Source organism: Podospora anserina, chromosome 4 (genome assembly GCF_000226545.1).
Source record: "Podospora anserina S mat+ genomic DNA chromosome 4, supercontig 4".
NCBI lineage: Eukaryota > Fungi > Ascomycota > Sordariomycetes > Sordariales > Podosporaceae > Podospora > Podospora anserina.
The window spans coordinates 439,329-460,533 of record NW_001914850.1 but is presented as its reverse complement, the minus strand read 5'-3'; the positions used below and the strand labels follow the sequence as shown (position 1 = coordinate 460,533).

Here is a 21,205-nt window from a genome sequence, read left to right as displayed (position 1 = left end):
GGTTAGAAAGCAGAGTTGGAGATGCGCGGGGGAGGCTGGGGGTTGGGGAAGTTCTTAAGAAGAGAAAGTGTGGGGTAGGTAATGCGCGATGATGCAGGACGAGAATTGCTTGTCAGGAAATGTTCAAAGAATAGAAGGAGAGAGGGAAAGCTTTTTGTGCGGGACTATCCGGGGGCTGTTTGGGGTGGTTTCTGGGGAAGATCCACGCACAAAAGATCCTCGACGGGGCGTACGTATGTATGCTTCAAGGGTGGCTTTCCCATGGCTGCGGTGCTACCCTGAAGCATCCAGTGTCTTCACTTTGATGAAGCACATAGATTTGTACCTCGACATCTCTGGTCGGTGATGGTAAAGGAGGGGCAAGTGTTATAGACGACATAATCCAATTAAAGAAGAGGCACGTGCTTTCGCGACACAGAACACAGAACACGGCACTGCCATGACATCCCCGCTCGTCTGGAATATTCCTCGGATCGCGAACGTCATCGAGCAACCGTCACAAAGCTCAGCTCTTGTTTGGAGAGGAATTGACCCCTAGATCGATTGGCCCTCACAACCCTCATTCGGTTCTTTCTCATATCATTTCAGAATGGTCGGCCGAAAACGCAAATCTGCCACTGCTGCCGCAGTGGAAGAGCCAGTATCAACGTCAAGGCCCCAGCGCGCAGCGTCATCATCCACAGGCAAAACCAGCAAATACTTTGACCCCTCCCCTTCAGACTCCGAATCACCAGACCCCCTCGCCAAAGCCAAGCCAACCGCCCCGAAAAGACGCGGCAGAGGCCGTCCACCAAAGAAAGCCAAGAAGCAGCTCGAACCTGAATCTGATCCAGACGACGACAACGAGTTCAAAGACAACCCCCAAGAGGAAGCCAAACCAGAATCAGACTCCGACTCCGACTCCGACTCCGACTCCGACTCCGACTCCGACGCCCCCCCAAAAGTGACATACACCCCTCTCCCCACCCTCCGCCCCGAAGGCACCACCCCCTACCGTCCCCACGCCCTCCACCCCAACACCCTCCTCTTCCTCTCGGACCTCAAAGCCAACAACAAGCGCTCCTGGCTCAAGCTCCACGACAAGGAGTACCGCCGCGCTCTCGCCGACTGGGAGTCTTACGTCACCTGCTTGACCGAAAAAATCACCTCGCTCGACCCTACCGTGCCTGAGCTCCCTTTTAAGGACGTCAACTTTAGAATTTACCGGGATGTTCGTTTCAGTAACGACCCCACACCTTACAAGCCTCACTTCTCGGCTGCATTCAGCAGGACAGGTCGTAAGGGCCCCTATGCGTGTTATTATGTTCACGTGGAACCTGGTGGGAACAGTTTTGTGGGTGGGGGGCTGTGGCATCCTGACGGGGCCGCTTTGGGGAGGCTGAGGGCTAGTGTTGATGAGCGGCCTGATCGATGGAGGAGGGCGCTCACCGAACCGGCATTTAGGCGGATTTTCCTCCTACAAGGGGAAAAGAAGGGCAGGGGAAAGGGGAAGAAAAATCGGGAAGAGGAGGAACAAGACGCAATGGCGGCGTACGCCGAGATGAACAGAGGGAACGCGCTCAAGACCAGGCCGAAGGGGTTTCATCCCGAGCATAGGGATATGCGGCTGCTCAAGTTGAGGAATCATACTGTTTGGAAGAAGGTGGATGATGGGGTTTGGACGAGGGAGGGGGGCTTGGAAGGGGAGGTGATGGATGTAGTGGGGGGGATGGTTGGGTTTGTGACGCATTTGAACAGGATTGTGATGCCTGATCCGGGGGATGAGGATGATAGTGAGGACGAGGAGGAGGAGGAGTGAGTTTTGCTGGAGGGTCGGTTGGGAAAGCAACTGGCTCTGGGTTTGTTGTCTGTATACTATTGTCACGGCACCAAAGCGAGGCTCAGAGGAGAACAGGGTGTGGGGCTCAGGAGGAGCAGCGCCGCTTCGGCTGTATTTAGACACCGCTTCGTAGGGAGCTTTGGTCCCCTTTTCCTTTCCCTCGCGCAATAACAAGACACTTACCTTAGTCCTTGGTCGGCACTGTGACAACTATTTCATTTTTTTATTTATTTTTAATTTTTATTTATTTGTTTATTTATTTTATTTTATTTTATTTATTTATTGATTTTTTATTTTTTTTATATATTTATTTTTTATTTTATTTATCTATTTTATTTAAATTTTTTGTTTTTATATATATATATTTTTTATATATATATTTTTATATATATATATATTTTTCTGCTTGAGTTGCTGTTCTGGATATCTTTCGGCTGGTGATTTAGCAAGGATACCCAGCTTGATACACGCGCAACTTACTGTTTTTGGTTTCTGGCACTTTTGTTCTACAAGCAGAATCAAGGTTGGGAAAAGTCAGTATGATGTATTCCAATTTATGTCATCCAACTCCAGCATCAACATCAAACTTACCTCCCACCCCCAGCTCCAGCGTTGAAAATCTACCTCCCTTTACCAACCCCTCGACCCCCAAACCCCCCTACATGATCTCTATGCAAACTAAGCCCTATAAACCCCAACATTACTCGCAAAAGTGTTCCTGTTCTCCGCCCACCCACTGCCCCCCACCATCCCCCCATCCCTCGTCACCATCTCCCTCGTCCCGATCGTGTTGAGGTTATAAACCGCCACATTCTCCGCCCTCCCCTCCACGCTCGTGATCCTCTGCTGGCACGTCTGCCCCGCATCAAACGTGCTGCAAGCCGTGGAGTAATTATCAAAGAAAGAATACAACCCCGCCCCGTAAACCAACACATTCCTGCTGCTCATCACCCTCAATCCCCACGCCGCCGGGCAGTTCCCCGCGATCCCCACACATTGAGCGCGGTAGTCGGGGTCGGAGTACTTCGCCACGGGCGGGAACGGAACAAGGGAGTTGGGAACGGGAGCGAAATAAGGCGACTCGGTCTGGATCTGGCCGAGGAAGATGTCCGAGGTGGAGGTGAGCTGGTATTGGTAGAGGACGTGGTGTTCTGAGCCTGTCCCCCAGAGCCAGAGGGGGCCGGTGGTGGATTCGATTACTTTTTTGTTGTCAGCAACACACAATCCAACAGCGTACAGATGAGGAGACCTTACGCAGTCCACGACCAGTATAAATCGTAATCTGAGTGTTCAACTGCTCATCGATATCGTGATCCGCCGTCCTATCATCATCGCCATCTCAGTCAGCATTTATCGCCCCTTGACGGTAGGAAGGTAGGTAGGAAGGTAGGTAGGAAGGTAGGTAGGAAGGTAAGTAGGTAGGTAGGTAGGTAGGTGGGTGGGTAGGTAGGTAGGTGGGTCGGTGTGTGCTCACCACAGCCAAACATTCTCCATGTACAACCCCCTCGCCCCCTTGGTGACATGCATCGCCATGAACGCCACAACACAGTTCCGATCGACACTCCCATTCCCCGGCTTCTTCAAACACTGCCCAATCTGCTGCTGCGTGCCCGTAAACCCCCCAATCCGCACGTGCACATCCCACATGCCACTCGGCTGGCCCCCATTGGTGGCAAGGTTATACTCTATGCAAATCGCCCCAGCCTGCGCATTCTGCGTGGCGACGATGAAATCACTCAGCTCGACATACCCCTGCTGACCAGACGTCGTCCCCACCTGAACAACAGGCCGGGGGTTGCTCATGTCGTTAAAGTAACCACCAGAAGATAAAATAACAGGGTAGGCCTCCCCGACGATCTTGGCAGAGGGGGGGATGACGATGGTGGAAGTGACGCGGTAGAGGCCGTGGTCGAGAAGCAAAATCTTGTTCTGGGCAACGGCCGTGTTGATTGCGTTTTGGAGAGCGGATGTGTCGTCGGCTGCCGCGTCGCCTCTGGCGCCAAAGGCGCGGACCGAGAGGAACGACGAGGCGGGGACGGATTCGTATTGGGGTTTGGACCGGACGTAGTACCGCCCGTCGGAGGTCAGGAGGGAGGCAGGGCGTGGGTTGGGGTTGATCGGTCCCGAGAAACGGGGGGCGTTGGTGCCGCGGTCGAGGAGGTGGCCTAGGGCCCAGGCTGGGATCGTAGTTGAGCCTGATGTGCCGCCGAGCATGGTCCCGCTTGGGCCTTGGACTGCGACGGCGACGTTGTTGAGTTGGATGTTCTCGATGACGAGACTTCCCCCAGTTGGGGGGTTGGCGGAGGGTGTCCAGGCCGTCTTGATGGCGACCGGGGTGTTGCTGAAGGTGCTGTCAAAGAGGGTGACGGAGCCAACGTTGATGTTGCTTGGACCGCCGGCAGAAAGGTCAAGACCGACACCGCAGTTGTTGATGGACAGCCCATGGTATGTCCAGCCCCAGTTCCAGATCTGGATGATGGCCGTCTTGCAATTGTTGAATTTCATGTTCCGCATCGTGTATTGCTGGTTGCCCATGCTGGCACCGGTAGCGCCGCCGTTGAAAGTGAGATCGGCCATCATGCCTCCGCTACCCTCCTCGATAAACAGACCAACGTGGACGACGTCGGGCGTGGATGGCATGTTGAACACGATGTTCTGCAGACTGGTCGCCTGAGAGGTAGGCCAGTGCATGCCTGTTGCTGCCCTCCCCGGGGCGATGGCAGTGGTGTCGATGACAAAGTTGCGGACCTGGCGGAAGAAGACATTGACCGCCTTCCAGTTGAGAACCTCGGTGTAGTACGGGTTGCCGTCGATCAGCCCGAACCCCTGGAAGTTGGCCGTGGCCTTGAGGGTAGGTGGAGCGGAAGCATCCCCGACAAGATGGGTGAAGTACGCTGGCAGGATCGAGGAAGAGATGAGGTAGGTGCCTGCCGGGAAGTAAACAATTGCAGGAGTTGTGGTAGTGGATGCCTTTCTTGTGTGTTAGCATTGCTTCCTCGGAGCGTAGGCCCGCAACAGTTCGACATACACATCCCCTGTTGCAAGGATTCCCAGCATTGATGGCAGCATTGATAGCAGCAGTATCGTCAGTTATTCCATCACCTGTTGTTAACAACACGAATTAGCTTTCCGTCTCTTCTGGCAACTTCAAGATGTCTTACCCCTGGCGCCATAGTCCCTCACATTGCGGAAGACTGGATAGTTTGGCTGAGCAAACGGCGCAATGCCTCGATCTGCCTCGCAGGTTAGCAGCCGTCCTCAACCTGATCAGAACAGATAAAGAGAAGCTCACGAGGAATATCTCCAAGCCAAAAAGCCTGCACCGCCGAAGCAGCAGTGGCAACAGCCACCAACAACGAGCTGAAACGCATGACAAGCAACAACACCTATCGTCCGCCGGTGCGTGGAGGAGAAGCGGAAATGAAAAGTCTGTCCTGCCCTTACTTCCGATTAACTTTTATATATGTCCACAGAGGCTAATTGCCGTGGTTGACAAAAGTGAAACCTTGTTTCTCGTCATTCCCCGGTTGGCCAGTCTCAGGGGTAATCATACCTTCAGCATTCCGGGGAGCCGGGACAAGACACAACAACCTGGCCTTGCTGAGCCCGTGAAACAAAACACCAACGCACACGTGCATGGTTCTGAGATGGTGGGGAAGAGGAGAAAGTGACGATGTTGTGTTCCAATACCAAAGCCCTCGGGGCCAGCCACCTCAGCCATGGATGGATGGTGACGACGCTAGTCAATGCCACACGGTACCGGGCAAAAGCAACATGTGTCTGTGATTTTCCGTGTAGTTTGTTCCCGAGTGCCCCTTGATGACTGTCTCATGTAACCATGACCTCCGGCAAGCCAAGCTTCAGTCATGCCATCAACTGAGATGTGAGGTTACCGCCAGGCCACCGCCCGACCCCGAATGAACACGTACGCGGGCGCCATACCGGTGTATATCCCAAAAACAACCATCAACCCCGATTATGTCTTGCGATTGATGTCTGAGGAACTTTGATACTGGCACTTGTTCCATCGAAGGGAGCATGAACGAAGTCAAATCATTGGACGGAATTCCTGGCCATGATCCGGCCCGTCGTCGGTTGCTCCGCCCGCATTACCCGAGTACATAATCGATACTCCCGCGTGAACAAGCCATTTTCGATTGCTGAGCATGTTTCCATGTTTCTTCATGAAAGAAACAGAGGTAAAAAGCGATAGCTCAGTCGAGTACGGCATGCCTCACGGCTGAGGGTGTTGGGAATAACGGCAGGTGAGCGAGCTCAAAGGCATCCTGTGATGTTGGTCCGTCTCGATCCAGATGCAGTCTCCTCGGGACTTCCCAAGACAAGGCGCGGCAAAATGCGGAAAGAAGCGAATGGTCTGGGGTTAAGAAATGGATATGATGGGAGACGTTCAACTAGATGAAGGGGTCAACTACAACCCCTGGTCCGGGCCGCAGCATTTGATTCGCTCGGCCGGCCGAACTTCCCAGCTAGAGACGAAGGTGAATGCAAGAAATAAGGCCGGATACTACCAGCCAGAAGGCCCCGGGTGACCTGAACAGACATGTGGGGAGTCGATCAAAAACCCCTTCTCGAGAGCTAAGGAGTTCTGTTCTGGTTACGTCTGACCTGTCCAGGTAGCTTACCAAGTTAGTAAGGTAGCACGATGTGTAGGTAAAGTTACTTGGGAGTGTTACACCAAATGAACACTACCTGTCAGCTTTTGCTGCAAAAAGATTCCTGCAGAGTAGGAGGTGTAGATGCCCAAATGACCTCGATGATCTCCTGAGACAGGAAATCTCAGGTTCGCGGCGGGAATAGGTCCAGTGGCTTTGTCATCCCCCACTGTTACGGACCGTCGTCGGCGTATTTTTTTATTTTTATTTTTCAGCCTGAGGCTCACATTTCGATCCGAGGCTCTGCGACATTTTCACATGGCTCTTTCTTGCTTAGCAAAATGCTCATGGCCGATGAGGTTATCGGCCGAAGCCTTCTCCCCTCCTCGTCCGGAGATCATCCAGCTGTCTTAACCAGAGATACTTGCAAACCCCTGGTCATTGCAGGACTAATGTCTCCTGATAATCCAAACGAACCGAGCAACAGGCCGTGGGTGCTGAATAGCCATGTTGGACTTGTTGAAATCCTGGGTAGTCAACGACATATGACGAGTCCAGCTTCGGATAACCCTAATCGCATCCCCAGATCAGGCTTGCCGCGTGACGGAAGTAAACACCGAGATGTATGCATCATCTCATCTATGGGAAGAGGGGGAATGTGGTCAGGCCGTCCCGAGATGGTGTTGTGCGTGATGTTGACTCCATTGCATAGGTCGGTAGTTAGCGTGCTTCCCCCCCCCCCTTCTCTCTCTCTCTCTCTCTCTCTCTCTCTCTCTCTCTCTCTCTCTCTCTCTCTCTCTCTCTCTCTCAACCCATGAGCTTGGGCATCAACCTATGATCAACGAGCACCCCCTCAGGCCCTGGATGCTGAGCAAGCCGTGGGGGAAAGAGGAGGTCTGTGTTCTCACAGGTGTCACACGCTCTGAGAAGGGGCTGTTTTGTCATGGATACACCACCAGTGAGGCCGGGAAGCTATCATCCACCTGGCGATATTCGGCTCACGACCGGCGGCGGCAGGCAGACAGTCTTGGGCCTCCAGACGCAGTGCATTTTGCCTATTTTCAAAGACGCAGGCGACATATTGGATGCGATAGTAGGCTCAATACCTGGGGAAGACGTCGGGTGTAGGCGAGGTGTTACTATCGGTGCAGATTCCCCATGCTTCTCCAACCCACACACGCCGCGTACACTTTTGTTGCCGCCGTCAAGATAGTCCAGTACGTAGTCTGTCCAGGTATCTATACTCACATGCGTCTTGCTGATCTGAACCTCTTGAACCTGCCGCCCCTGGCTGCTCCAGCTGTTCGGCGCGGTCAAGGTCCGGGACGGGCAACCGGCCATATCATAATGTCCAGGAGTTTTCAGGGTCGGAAGAAAGGATGTTTTTCGTTGTTAACAAAGAGAGGCCAGTGACGAGATGAGCGACGGTATTTCATGTTCCGCACCACAATCAGACGAAGGGCGGTGAAGTTGATGAGGGCTTCATCCCGCCAGGCCAGGCACGTCCAAGTTTCTCTCCCGTTTCTCCGCATTTTGCGAGCGGATTTCGCGGGGCCCCGCACTGATAATCCGGAGCGAACAGGGGGGTTGAATTCTCCAAGCGTTTTCCCCAAAGTGGCGCCCGCCTCCACACCTCCAACACCTGCTGACGTCGAGACCAAGGTACTCCGCGTTTGTGAACGTTGGGATCCTCCGAGAGAGATTTGTTTGGGGATCTTGGGATATCATGTGAAAGTTGACTTGATGATTCTCGTGTTCGAGATAGTTCGCCATACCTTGGTATGTCTCTGTCGTTTAGCAGCTCCGCTGGATCTACAATCCTGACTTAGACATCCCCACGACCTCGGACAAGACTGGTAAAGTTTGAGCTCCGAAAACTGACCAGCAGGAGGTTGGAAAACGGTTCCTCGGTTCCGTGGCTTTCAGATGTTTGGTGCTTTGGTTGAGATGCACCCCGCTTTCTAGTGTAACACCCACAGAGCTCGGCTCTTTCCCCCGTCGAGGGTACCGTCAATGGGACTGTCATGATGCGCTTTGTTGCGGGTGGTTCGCTGCAAGATGATCAGGCAAAGCCTGCTTTCATCGACAAGACTGGGAACAGGGCAGCGGTTCGTTGGGAAAGATTGACGTAGGCATAATGCAGAGTTCGAGTCTGGAGAGAAGGAGGTCTGAGCCCTGGGAGACGCGACAGAAAAGAGACTGAAAAGCAATGATACAAAGAGTATCGACAAATAAGAACGATGGGAATACCCGGTGTGCTATCCTCAATAGATCCCCTCAGCTGTGTTCGAGAACAATTTTTTTGGGGGTGGATTGGGTGAGAAGATGAGATGAGATGGCGTCGCGGGGCTACAGCGGGTCAGAAATCTTGGCAGCTGTTGAATGCGGAGATGAGAGAGAGCACAGACCACTCGGTGCACCAAACACCCACATTTCCCCAGATTTCTCTTTGAGTCCCGCAAAACAACTTCCAGCTGGGCTGAAGGTGCCGTCATCCTGAGCAATCAGCTACCTAGGTACTCATGCTATCTGTAGCTGTTAGGTGGCTGTATCTATCTGTAGATAAGCATTGAGCTGGCTAGCTATAGCTGAAATCATGCCATGTCATGTACTGTCAATTACCATCAGATGCTGCTTTGACATGTCCACCTAGTGTAGGTCATCTCTGTCACAGACGGTTGGAGCCCAGAAAAGGGAAGCTGGTCGCGCCGCCGCCGTTCTCCTCTTTGCGGCAGCTCCTCTTTGCAGCTCCTCCCCACACTCCGTTTCTTCCGACTACCGAAGTCCCTCTTTTTCCCCGCCTCCGCGTTTTTGTTGGCGCTGGAAACGCACCTCTCCCGCCCCCCTGCCTCGCTTGTTGCTTGTGTGCCTGGACCTGATCTTCCATCGTTGTTTGTGTCTTTTTTCTCCGCTTCTGTCTCTCTCCACGTCTCTCCATCTCACTCAGGAGACCTTACCCATCCATCCCTCCATCCATCCAAACCCTCCAAGCAGCTACAACAATCTTGACATTCACCTTTATCCAATCCAGGATTGCGCCACAGGAGGAGGAGAAACGGTACACCCACGAGCGAGTCAGGCCCACCGCTCCCGCACACCGTCTCAGTTCCCAGCTCGACTTCTCGCCCACCCCCGCAATCTCTGCGGAACTGTTGCCTTGTCGTCATCTGACGTCGGACTGCTCCAAGGCCTGCTTTGTCTTTGAAGATTGAAGCGTGGTGATTTCTCAGGGATCAGAGAGGGGTGACGTCCAGCCAGCAAGCAAGCAACCAGTCAGGATTCAGGGGAGAGCATCTGGCTGATATCTTACCGACACCGCACAACACACAAGCAACAGGACCAAGCATGTCTTGTGCTGCTTGATCCAGATCCAGATCCAGATCCAGATCCGGCCAACACATTCCTGTCCCTCCCCTCACGCCGACACAGACACGGCACCGGCACCCCGCAAACCTCGCCGTCTAATTATTTGGCCCCAGCTCCCCCTTCCCACCGCCCCCCTCTTCTTCCCCCTTTCCCCCTCCCCCACACCCTCCAGTCTTTGTGGCTTTCTCCTCCCTCTCCACCGGGCCTGCTGTATACAGTACAAGCTGTCTGTACCTTCACGCCATGCGCCCCCTACAATCCATCGAGACTCCCGCCCCAGCCACTGCCGACGAGAATGGGGAAACCCGGCAGCAGAAGCCCAAGACGCTGCCGTGCAAGTACTGTAGCAAATGCTTCAGGTCGGTACCGCTCTACCTGGGACCTAACAAGTGTCGCATATTGACTTACGTTACCTTCTGTATTAGGCGCGTGGAACATGTTCAGAGGCACGAAAGGACTCACACCAAGGAAAAGCCCTTTTCCTGCGAGTGGCCTAGGTGTGGAAAGCACTTTGGACGACGGTAAGCTGCTCACTATCTTTTATCCCACTATTCAGGACCCCTCAGTTTGGCTGCTTGGTAGCTTCTGCTGGGCCGCTGTCCTGGTGACCTCGCTCGTATGCTTCTGTTGCCGCAACTGCATGCGTTTGGCGCGCGTGGGACGTGGGTTCACACTACCCCCCTCAGCACCCCCGTGCCCCATGCCCCATGCCCCATGCCCCATGCCCCATGCTCCATGCTCCATGCTCCATGCTCCATGCTCCATGCCCTATGCCCTTCAGGTCACCTCCCAGTCTCAACATCACCGCATCGTGTCTGCCCCGTCGGCGTCGCACCGACCTGCCTCCCGTCTTCGAGAAAGCATAGCATACTGACATGGACATCAGAGATTTGCTCTCCCGTCACCATAAGCTTGTCCATTCCAACGAGGCGGCTAGCAACAAAGATGGCGGTGGCCACAGACCGCGGAAGCCCTCGACGGCGGGCGCTGGCATGGGACCTGTTGATGACCATGGTGATGTCAAGATGCTCGGTATGCAACCGCAACCGCAGCAGCAGCAGCAGCAACCGCAACCACCACCGCATCAAATGTATCGACAGGAAGTCTTGCAGCCTACCGTTGTCGCGCCGATCGCCCCTGACCCGCGCATGTCAGCGCGGGCGCCAGCCTGCAATCTCGACCTCTTATCTGACGCAGCTACGCATCTTGCTTCGGCCGGCGAAGTCAGCAACATGCAGCCATCCATGATGTCCGGCATCTCGGACCACCAGCCGCCTCCGCCGCCGCTTGCTCCGGTGAAAACATATCACGACAGTAACCCTTACGGGGATCGTGTTCGGGAGCAGGACCCGGGTGTCATGTCTGGTGTATACCAGACCCAGCCGGCCCCTTTTGAGGATTACAATTTGTTTTTGGATGATTATGGGACGCAGCATTTCCTCCCACCAGGGCTCGAAATGGACCAAGGTTTCGGATCGTGGTCTCGTCTAGGGGGCGACATGCGTGGGCCGTCGAAGCCTGCTTCTGCCTTCCCGTCTCGATTCCCGTCACTGCAGCCTGATGCCCGAGATCCAAATGACGGTTCAAGGATGCATGAAGATGGGATGCAGGCTCCCAACTGGAGAATTGCCGGAGCGAATCATATCGCCGTCAAAAACAGGCTGGATGAGTTTTCGTCGGTGCTTCCCAACGACTTTGTGTTTCCATCTCGACATACTCTCAACAGGTTTCTCGACGGATACATCAGTGGGTTCCATGAACACCTACCTTTTCTCCATTTACCAAGCCTGGCACCCATAGATTTGGCACCCGAGCTCTTGCTGGCCGTCCTTGCGGTGGGAGCTCAGTACCGTTTTGAAACAAACCGCGGCCATGCCCTGTGGTATGCTGCAAAGGCTGTGGCCCTGGAACAGATTCGCCGAAGACATAGCCATGAGGTACATGGATTGCTTCCGACACCAGCCGCCTACAGCCCGCACTCGACTCGACCCTCCCCAAGCTCCGGTTTCAGGCACTCGTTTCCGTCAGTACATCAAGACCGCCCCATGACTCAGGAGACGCACAGAGAGCCTTAGTAATGATCCCTTCCCTGCATCTGGTCTGAAGTTTGCTAACAAACACTCCAGTTCTCCAAACACTCCACACGCCCGTCTTGAGACCATCCAAGCCATCCTTTTGCTGTTTTCGGTTGGGCTCTGGGGCCCCAAAGCCATCCTCCAGGAAGCCCTTGGCTTGCAGAGCCAACTCGCTGTGCTAGTCCGGGAGGAGGGACTGGTCGGGGAGTCTAACCAACAGACAGTTGACCACGAGACCTGGGTCCGACATGAATCGGCCACTCGCACGAAGCTTGTCGCATTTTGCTTCTTCAATCTCTGCAGCATCGCTTACAACACCCCGCCAATGTTACTAACATCCGATGTTCACCTCTTCCTGCCCAGCCCGTCTCGACTATGGAGGGCAGAGACAAGCTGGCAGTGGCAAGAAGCACGCCAGACCTGCCAATTTGTCGACATCACCCTGCAAGACGCGTTTATGAGGCTTCTCAACCGCTCGTCTCAAGTTCCACCTCCACCGCTTACCTCGCTCGGAAACTATGTTCTCATCCACGCCCTCATTCAGCATATCTTCCTTCTCAAGCAGACATCGTTTACCAGCCTCTCGCCATACGACTTTCGACGGGGGATGAAGCCGGAAGACGTCGAAGACGTTACTCACGCTTTGCGGGTGTGGCAGACCGGAGTAGAGCAGCATCGGCAGATTAGGGCGAACGAATCAGGAGGACCGGCATCGGCAGACAACTTTTCTGGCGGACCAGTGGCTTTCAACTCGGCAGCGCTGTTGAGGCTGGCGTACATCAGGCTTTACACCGACTTGAGCCCCAGCCGGAGTCTGGAGACGAGGGATCATGTGTTGATTGCGTCAGCGTTCAGTGACGCACCGCTGTTGGTGAGAAACAAGAGGCTGAACGGAGCGGTGGTACCGGCTGTGCATGCGCTGGCCCATTTGGTGAAGGTAGGGGTGAACTATGTGGCGAGGACGAAGAGTTTGGAGTGGAGCATGCAGCATTCTTGTAGGTGTTTCTTCGGTTTGACTCTGATATGAAGTGGTACTAACCGAGTGGAATAGTGTGCAATCTCGAATGCGCCATCCTTCTTTCCAAGTGGCTCTTGACGCTCTCCGCCATAGGCCCGGCCGACCAACCTCTGTCAGTGGAGGAGAAACATGTTTTGGACATGGTTTGCCGGATGCTCGACGAGACAGAATTCGCCGTGCCGATTGATCCTTCGTTGGGTGGCGGGAATGGGGGAGCTTCGTCGTCGGCTAATCACCACGGCGGGGGCCATCACCAGTCCCGTTCGATCGACATGAATGCTTCTGCTTCGACGGATAGCACAAAGCTTCGACAGTTAGCTTGTGCGGTAGTGAGGCTGTGGGCGGAAACGTTCAAGGGGGCGCATATCTTTGAGATTTTGAGGATTATGGCGGCGGGGCTGGACGGGTATGGGGATATGATTGAGAAACCAAGGGATCGGACACCGTTGGGAAAGTTTGTGGGTGGTCAGGGCTTGGGGTGAGAGGATAGGAGGGGTCGATGAGTGTTGAAGGGACGCCACGTTGGTGGTTAACTAGGAGGAAGCCGCCCGTTGGAGGAGGCGAAGCCGAGCCGGGTCTGTCAAATTTCCAACAACGACGCATTTACCGGTAATGTGGAAGTCGAGAAATGGTTGAATGTGGCCAAGCTGGATGGCGACGAGATATCGGGCCCTATCGCCCTCCATGGCACGACCTTTTTGGCATTGCTGCTACACCGTCTTTGCCTAGCGGAAGGGGGCATGCTAGAGCCGGTTGTGGAGGGCTTTTGGCAGGGAGTAAACGGACTTGGTTGATGCCGATTCGGGAGAAGGCGAGAATTGTGAAGACGTGGGTGAGATGACAGGGAACAATGGCTTGGTGTAGTGCGAGAGCTCGCTGAGTTGCTGATACCACTGCTGTTGTTTCGAGGAGACTGACATTCGAATCGCGATGGCTAATGGGCATATGCCTGTTTGTCGTTCAAGCATTTTGCACACATATCCATCCTATTATCTATATACCATGAATTCAAATCTTGGGAAGACGCATTTTGTTACATTCCGACTGAGAAGGCCGAGGCTCAACCAAGCTGGGAAATCCACTGGGCTGGTTGTCAACCCTATCTTGATCGATGACATTACGGAGATGCCCCTTCTTCAGTCACAGTTGCAATTTTCTTCCCAACTTTTTGCTCAACAACCCTGTGCTTTGTCCTTCCAGGGTGAGTTCCCCACCACAGACACCAAGACCATCAAACTGACAAACAGCAAAAACAACAACAATAACAACAAGGTGATTCCTTTACCTGTTCTCTTATGATTGTCTGTTCGAACAACGAAAAAAGAATTTGGCACTAGCGACATAGGGGTAACCGCCGGAGAGGATCTTCATCAAATCACCAAACAAAAGCCCGCATGGCTCAGTGGTAGAGCGCATCACTAGTAATGATGAGGTCGTCAGTTCGATTCTGGCTGTGGGCATCATAACTCTATCTTTCGACTGGGAAGTCACACATTTCTTTTGCTCAGAATAACAATTGTTCTGACCATTTTTATCCCCCCTTCTTTTTCGTTCCTTTATATAGCATAACATTCTCACGGAAAACACTATTGCAATGATCACAGCATTCCAAAACATACGATTTTGTCTACGCAAATTATCAAAATTCAAACCCCCTTTTTGGGTGTGCTTTCTAGCCTCTTTGTGCGAATCTGTATCTCTAGATGTATTGTGTATGTACAGGAAAATTGTATGAAAATATGGGCAGTTGGTAAAAACTATTGCGCCCGCCACCACCGTTTGCCGCTTGCCGCCCTGGGGGTATCTATCATCCCTTTTTCATTCTCCGTTTTTTGAACTCATAGCGCTGCGTGCGTGCTTCACAAAAAGACCAGTTTAAAGACCCTTGGCCTCCCTCATGTTGCGGAAAAAGTCCATCACCCCAGTGTACACGACCAGGAGGATACCGCCGCCAGGGCCGAGACGGAGAACCTTGGGAACAAAGCCCTTGTACAGAGCGCCGAACCCTTCCTCCTTGGCGATGGTGGCGACGCCGGGCCAGGCCCAGTTGTACTTTGGCGTCTGGCCGGCGACCTTGACGGTGTTTTGGATCCTGGACTTGACGACGTCCATGGGGGTGTTGAGGATGGTGCCGACGGTGCCGCCGACGGAGCCGGCGATGATGTCGTTTGTCATCTGGCCCTGCTTCGTCTCGGCCTTTGGGATGAGCTGGCGGACCTGGAAGATGCAGCCAAAGTAGCCGGCGTTCCAGAGGATGTGGCGCCAGAGGGTGGACTCGAGGCCGTTGTACATGGCGAGGATGCCCTCGTTGCGGACCGTCTTCACGACGACGTCGATCATGCCGTTGTACCGGCCGGCCGAGGCCTTGTCTTGGAGGCGGATCTTGACGAGCTCGAAGGGGACGACGACGAAGGACTCGGTGGCGCCGGCGGAGGCGCCGGTGAGGACGGAGAGGGATTGGGTCATTTGGGTTTGGCCGAAGAGCTCACGGTAGAACTTGCCCCACTTGTCGTTGGCGGCGAACTTGGTGGCGCGCTTCGGGGCCTCCATGAGGATGGGGGCGGTGATGCCGCGGTAGAGGCGGGAGAAGCTGGGGAGAGGGGGGGGTGTTAACGGGGTCTGGTCATGGTGTCTTCTCATTATGAAAAAGAACTTGGCGCATACCCCTCGTTGCGGATGATCTTGGAGAAGCAGTCGAACATGCCATTGTAGGTGTCGGCGCCGGCGGCGGCCTTGCCGGTTTGGAGTTGTCTGATCCTCTCTTGTCAGCTTGCCGGGCAGGATTGGTGTCGTATATGTGTATGCTTGGTCTTACACTCTGGTCTTGACAACGTCAAGGGGGTACCTGGGGAAGTAGGGCGGCGGTTAGCATCGTGGGGCACGCGAGCAGCAGGCGTCAGAGCAACTTACATGACCAAAATCTATGTGTGCTTGCATGTTAGCAGGCCAAATGACTAGAGTATGGTTTGTTACAACAACTTGCCTCCGACACGCCGGCGATGGCGCCTGTGGTGGGCAGTCATGGTCAGCATCTCTCGGTCTTGGGTCTTGGCTGAGTTGTTTTTGGCGGATGGGCCGGACGGCAGCAGCAACTCACCAGCCATGAAGGTGTAGACAAACGGGAGGGGGGCCTTTTCGGACGCCATTGTGGAGATGTGTTGGGGGTGGACGGTGGTGCGGGAACGGCTGCAGGCTGGCTACGAGTGAAAGGGAAAAAATAAAAAAAGGGTATCACGAAGAAATGTGAAGCGAAAAAAAAAGGTGTCGTTGACTGCCACTACAACCCGAACTCAGTAACCGACCGGAGAGCGCTACACGCAACGCCGAAGTTTGGTTCTGGATGCGGCGGGCTGCCACCCCACATTTTCACAGCCAAACCCACGCGGGGGGAACGACATCGGAGGCTCATCCCAGCCTCACATCGCGACAGGGGGGTTTGGATGTTTGGTGGGATTACCTAATGTTGAACTGTTTTCGAGTGACCCATATAACCTGATCTATGTTTTGACTACCGGCATAGAATAATGTCATATATCTCTAAGCTATCGTCAAGGGAAGAGGCTGAATGCATCGGATCGTCTGCATTTCTCTGCTGCATTCAGTGACACCGCAGGGCTGGGACATCCATCAGCCATTGGATTGGATCAGCCATCAGCACAGACCTCATCACCCAAAGCTCCCCCAGCTCCCACAAGCGCCATCAAGAATGCCCCGCCAGACTAGATCTTGACATGCATGGATAAGAACCGACAAGTTGGTGGACCAGCCGCACGTTTCCAATGCTACAGACCGACAGGCATAGGTTAGTACCAGCAGTGATTACCTATTGTAGTGGTTGCAGGCTCTTGATGGCGAGAGCTTGGAACATGACCCTGAAGCATGGCACCCGATTGGCTGGATAGCGGCGCATTCCCGACCAGGGGGCTGCCCGGCACTGGCGCGGGGTTATCAAGATGATGGTTGCGCACACGATTCACGGAGGCATTATTCCCCAGCAATTTGCCATTTGTCATCTCCTTTTCCTAGACACCTCGTAGCCACCGCGTCGCCGACTCCTATTTTCGACCAGACACTCACCGAATTCGAGAGCCACTGCACCAGACATCGACATACTCGACCCTTATCGCACCCGCGCGTCCCATATCTGACCGAGCTCCCAAAGTATCCGCGTCATTGCGCCGAAGTTGCCACTTGCAACGAAATTCTCACTCAGCATTGTGTTTCTGACGAGGGCCATTGACCGAGACATCAACGCACGTTTCCGGGGGACGTCTTTCTTGCGCTTCTACACAGCACCTTTAAAAAAGCCGTGATCCACAGAGACCACAGCGAGGTGCGCAAACATCGAAGCGCCTGGAGGACTCTCGCGGCCGGCCTCAGCCATCATCGACTGCTAATGACTCATCTCTTGTGGAAATCCTACTGGGAAGACGATATCGACAAGTTTCGACGCCTCCTCTCGCCCGCCGGCCACGGCGCTCAGAATGCCGCGCGGAGTTCGAACATAGGGGCTGCGGGGAGTCCTGGCCATGGCCATGGCACGCCACCGAGACCGACTCCAAAGTCGCGCAAGACTCAGGGGCATGGGAATGGATCGCTTGGTCGGAACGAAGTCAACAGCCGTGACCATGCCGGTCTGACGATATTGCTGCGCGCAGCCTCCTCGACCGCCGAAAACGCCGTTTCTTTTGTCGAAGCTCTGCTCGGGCACCCCGCCATTGACATTTACGCCCAGGACCCGGAGAGTGGCTGGAATGCGCTCCACAGGGCTCTGTATGCGGGCAACATTTCCATTGCGAGGATGCTTCTTGAAAAGGAACGCGCCGACTTGACAGGGCACATGGTTTCGGTGAACCGAGTGGGACAGCTTATCAAGACGAAGGACCACGAAGGCAACAGTCCGTTTGACTTGTACAACTCGACGATTGGAGAACGTAATTTGAAGGATTGGGATAGTGCCCAAGTGGCTGACGATGGGTCGGATAGTGATGACCCGGAGGAAACTGTTGAGAGCATCACAGCCGCGAGTCACCGGAACGGCATCGGAGAAGACCTGTATGCCTTTGGAAGCAACAGAAACCTGTCCTTGGGCTTTGGGGACGAGGACGATCGTCAGTTTCCCGAGAGAGTGTTTCTGAACCGCCCAGACCACCTCCTGCAACGATTTTACAATGAGTATCTCGAAGAAATCGGCGCCCAACGACCGGCGTCACAGGATCTGTCCAAGATTCCTGCTTTGGTCCTGAACCGGCCATTGATGATGCAGGATGTCGTGCTCTCCAAGCTCCACAGTGCAGTTCTAACAACAGATCCGGTTTCTAACCTTTACATCTGCGGTGTTGGACGTGGTGGCCGGCTGGGTCTCGGTGATGAGAACACGCGCTTCACCTACGTTCCCGTGCAGGGCCCCTTTGTCGATCGCAGGGTTGTCCAGGTGGCTCTGGGACAAAATCACACCATGGCTGTTGATGACACGGGTGCTTTGTGGACCTGGGGCAGCAATGCCCAGTCACAGCTAGGGTATGCGCTTCCTGCTCCGGCGAGGAAGGACGAGGAGCCCATCAGCACCATACCTCGTCAAGTTTTTGGTGCCTTGAAAAAGGAGGTTGTTCTTGGCGTCGCTGCCTCATCGGTACACTCGGTTGCTCACACGGGTGCATCGCTTTACTGCTGGGGCAAGAATCTTGGCCAGCTGGCCTTGATGGATGCTGACTCGAGATCGCTTGAACACCAGCAAACCCCTAGAAAGGTGGCCGCGTCCCTTTTCTCGTCGCCGATTGTCATGGTCAGCGCCATTGACAAGGCGACAACCATCCTGCTGCAGAACCACACAGTATGCATCTTCACGGGCTATGGTTATCATATTGTCAAATTCCCATTCGCGAGCTTTGACTACATCGGCAACCTCAGATTGTCAAATCGGCATGAAGTAGGTTGGAATCAGGTCAGCTACATCACCTCGGGCGGAGAAACCATTGCGGCGTTGACGAAACGGGGTGATTTGTTCACCATGAATCTGGATCACAAGATGGAAACGAACCCACCGGCCACATCGACGACGAACCCGTCCAAGCTCAAGGGCGCCGTGACGGCACCTCAACGGATCTGGAATGCCAGTAAGGACGGGGTCTGTTCGGTTGGTGTCGGGGAAAATGGTTCGGTGATTCTCAGCACCAAGTCTGGAGCTGTGTGGCGAAGGATCAAGCGTGTAAAAGGCAAGGGCGCTTCTTCCGCCAACAACATTTCGGAATCGAAGAGGAATTTCAAGTTCCAGCGCGTCCCCTATATCACCAAGGTTGCTACTGTTCGGGCCTCTGCGTATGGGGCTTTTGCTGCTATCCGGGAGGACTCGGAGGTGATGAAGCAGCAGCTGGCGGTGGATGAGCAGGCTCTGTGGGATGATGTGGCGCCGTTGAACTGTCTGGAGGGGTTTGAGGCTTCTGAGGATGGGGAATCCACGCAAGAAAGCCGGAAGTTTTGGGAGAACCCTGATCTTGAGGCACGACTTGGGGATATCGCTTATGAAATCTTGAGGTCCCCGGATCTGGAGAGAGACTTGGCTCAGCACCTGGCCACGTGGGGATGCCGAAACGAACCATTGGACACGGTCGTTTGCGTGTCGTCCGCCCCTGAGCTCAAGATTCCTGTGCACAGCTGGTTACTCTCTGCGCGCAGCTCGGTACTCCGACGAGCGTTGTCAGAGTTTCGGGGGACGGGCAGCTACGCACATGAGTTGTTCACCGTTCACAAGGACGACGACGACGGCAGCAAAACGGTCGTTTGCCTCCAGGGCTTGGACCTGCTCACGCTGTTGAACCTGGTGCTTTTTGCCTACCGGGACCGGGTGGTTCCGGTGTGGAACTATACGCGGCATGCTCCTGCGCTGGCGTACCGGTACCGCCAGGTGCGGTTGGAGGTCATGAGACTGGCCGCGCGACTCGAAATGCACAACCTTGAGGCTGCGGCGAGGCTGCAGGTGGAACCGGAGAGGTGCATGGATGAGGACTTTCGGGGTGCGCTCAAGGGGGACAGGAGGCGGTTTTTTGAGGATGGGGATGCGCTGCTCGAGCTTGATGGGACGGAGGTGGCTGTTCACAGCAGGTTTTTGTGCAGGCGGTGTCCGTGGTTTGAGGGCTTGTTCTTTGGGCGGTCCGGGGGGGGGTGGCTTGCTGGTCGTAGGCAGCAGGAGGAGAGGATCATCAGGCTTGATATGAAGCACATGGACTCTACGGCGTTTGGGTATGTGTTACAGTATCTTTACGCAGATACGGGGGATGAGCTGTTTGACTCGGCGGTTTGCGACACGTTTGATGACTTTTTGGATCTGGTCATGGAGGTCATGTCGACTGCGAACTATTTGATGCTGGACCGACTGGCGCAGATATGCCAGAAGGTCATGGGACGGTTTGCGAATATTAGGAATATTGCGCATTTTCTCAATGCGATTGGGCCGTGTTCGGTTACCGAGTTCAAGGACGCGGGGTTGGAGTATATTTGTCTTCAGCTGGAGACGATGCTGGAGAATCACTTGCTTGACGAGCTGGATGAGGACTTGTTGCTGGAGCTGGATGCTGTGGTGAGGGATAACCAGCTGGCGCATTATCCTTATCTGGCGAGTTATCGGGCGCAGCTGAGCAGTCAGTTGGATGATGCGGGGTTGGCGGAGGATGTACTTGAGGAGAGGCAGGTTAGGGTTAGGGAGATGGGGTTCAAGGTGCAGAAGGAGGAGGAGAGGAAGATGGGTGTTGTGAGTGGGAGGACCAAGTTTGGGAGTCTGGAGGAGGGGAGTTTGTTCACGCCTACGCCTGATAGGGTCAGGAAGGGGAGGAATGAGCCTTTTAGTCCGGATTTGAAGGCGAAGGGGGAGCAGGGGGATATGATGTTTGACATGGAGGGGGAGGAGGAGGATGATTCCTCGCCTATCAACAGTCCCTCCCTGCGACCCCGAAAGACTGGTGAAGTACCCGCGGAGGACAAGATCGCACCGCTGGGGAGCTCGGTGAAGGGGAAGGGGAAGAAAGTCTGGATGAGTCTAGAGCAGTCGTCGCCTCCGGTCAGCCCGTATTCCGCGCCTAGTCCTGCAAAACCTACACTTGCTGCTACCCGTCCCGTGGATGTAGGTGGTACTACTCCAGTCAAGACGGGGACTCCGTGGGGTGGTGCGGCTGCTGTGTTGACGGAGAAGCTTGACCTGAGGGGCATCATCCAGTCGGAGAGCCCCAAGTCGGCGCTGTCGGCGGGGTTGGCGGCGCAGAAGGTGAAGGAGGGGGGTGCCCCACGGCCTCCTTTCAGTGATTTACTGGGGCGGGTGGTG

General features: G+C 54.5%; 5 protein-coding genes across 5 annotated transcripts, besides 1 other annotated feature; 3 read left to right on the top strand and 2 right to left on the bottom strand.

The window, feature by feature from the left end:
- Nucleotides 1-589: 589 nt before the first annotated feature.
- PODANS_4_9570 (uncharacterized protein) lies at nucleotides 590-1,798 on the top strand (the record flags this gene model as incomplete). Its single annotated transcript, XM_001905832.1, has 1 exon — nucleotides 590-1,798. One exon carries the CDS (start codon nucleotides 590-592, stop codon nucleotides 1,796-1,798), a length of 1,209 nt encoding a protein of 402 aa, XP_001905867.1.
- Nucleotides 1,799-2,497: 699 nt separating this feature from the next.
- Nucleotides 2,498-5,190, bottom strand: PODANS_4_9580 (uncharacterized protein; the record flags this gene model as incomplete). Its single annotated transcript, XM_001905831.1, has 6 exons — nucleotides 2,498-3,018; nucleotides 3,074-3,141; nucleotides 3,294-4,789; nucleotides 4,848-4,921; nucleotides 4,981-5,052; nucleotides 5,112-5,190. 6 exons carry the CDS (start codon nucleotides 5,188-5,190, stop codon nucleotides 2,498-2,500), a joined length of 2,310 nt encoding a protein of 769 aa, XP_001905866.1.
- Nucleotides 5,191-10,673: 5,483 nt separating this feature from the next.
- PODANS_4_9590 (uncharacterized protein) lies at nucleotides 10,674-13,373 on the top strand (the record flags this gene model as incomplete). Its single annotated transcript, XM_001905830.1, has 3 exons — nucleotides 10,674-11,872; nucleotides 11,925-12,868; nucleotides 12,925-13,373. 3 exons carry the CDS (start codon nucleotides 10,674-10,676, stop codon nucleotides 13,371-13,373), a joined length of 2,592 nt encoding a protein of 863 aa, XP_001905865.1.
- Nucleotides 13,374-14,279: 906 nt separating this feature from the next.
- Nucleotides 14,280-14,351, top strand: a tRNA (tRNA-Thr).
- Nucleotides 14,352-14,766: 415 nt separating this feature from the next.
- On the bottom strand, nucleotides 14,767-16,037 carry PODANS_4_9600 (uncharacterized protein; the record flags this gene model as incomplete). The annotated part of the gene is made up of 6 exons (XM_001905829.1): nucleotides 14,767-15,481; nucleotides 15,556-15,642; nucleotides 15,707-15,714; nucleotides 15,802-15,821; nucleotides 15,871-15,897; nucleotides 15,989-16,037. 6 exons carry the CDS (start codon nucleotides 16,035-16,037, stop codon nucleotides 14,767-14,769), a joined length of 906 nt encoding a protein of 301 aa, XP_001905864.1.
- Nucleotides 16,038-17,287: 1,250 nt separating this feature from the next.
- On the top strand, nucleotides 17,288-21,205 carry PODANS_4_9610 (uncharacterized protein; the record flags this gene model as incomplete). Its single annotated transcript, XM_001905828.1, has 1 exon — nucleotides 17,288-21,205. A coding segment is annotated over one exon (3,918 nt), but the record flags the coding sequence as incomplete, so codon positions are not given.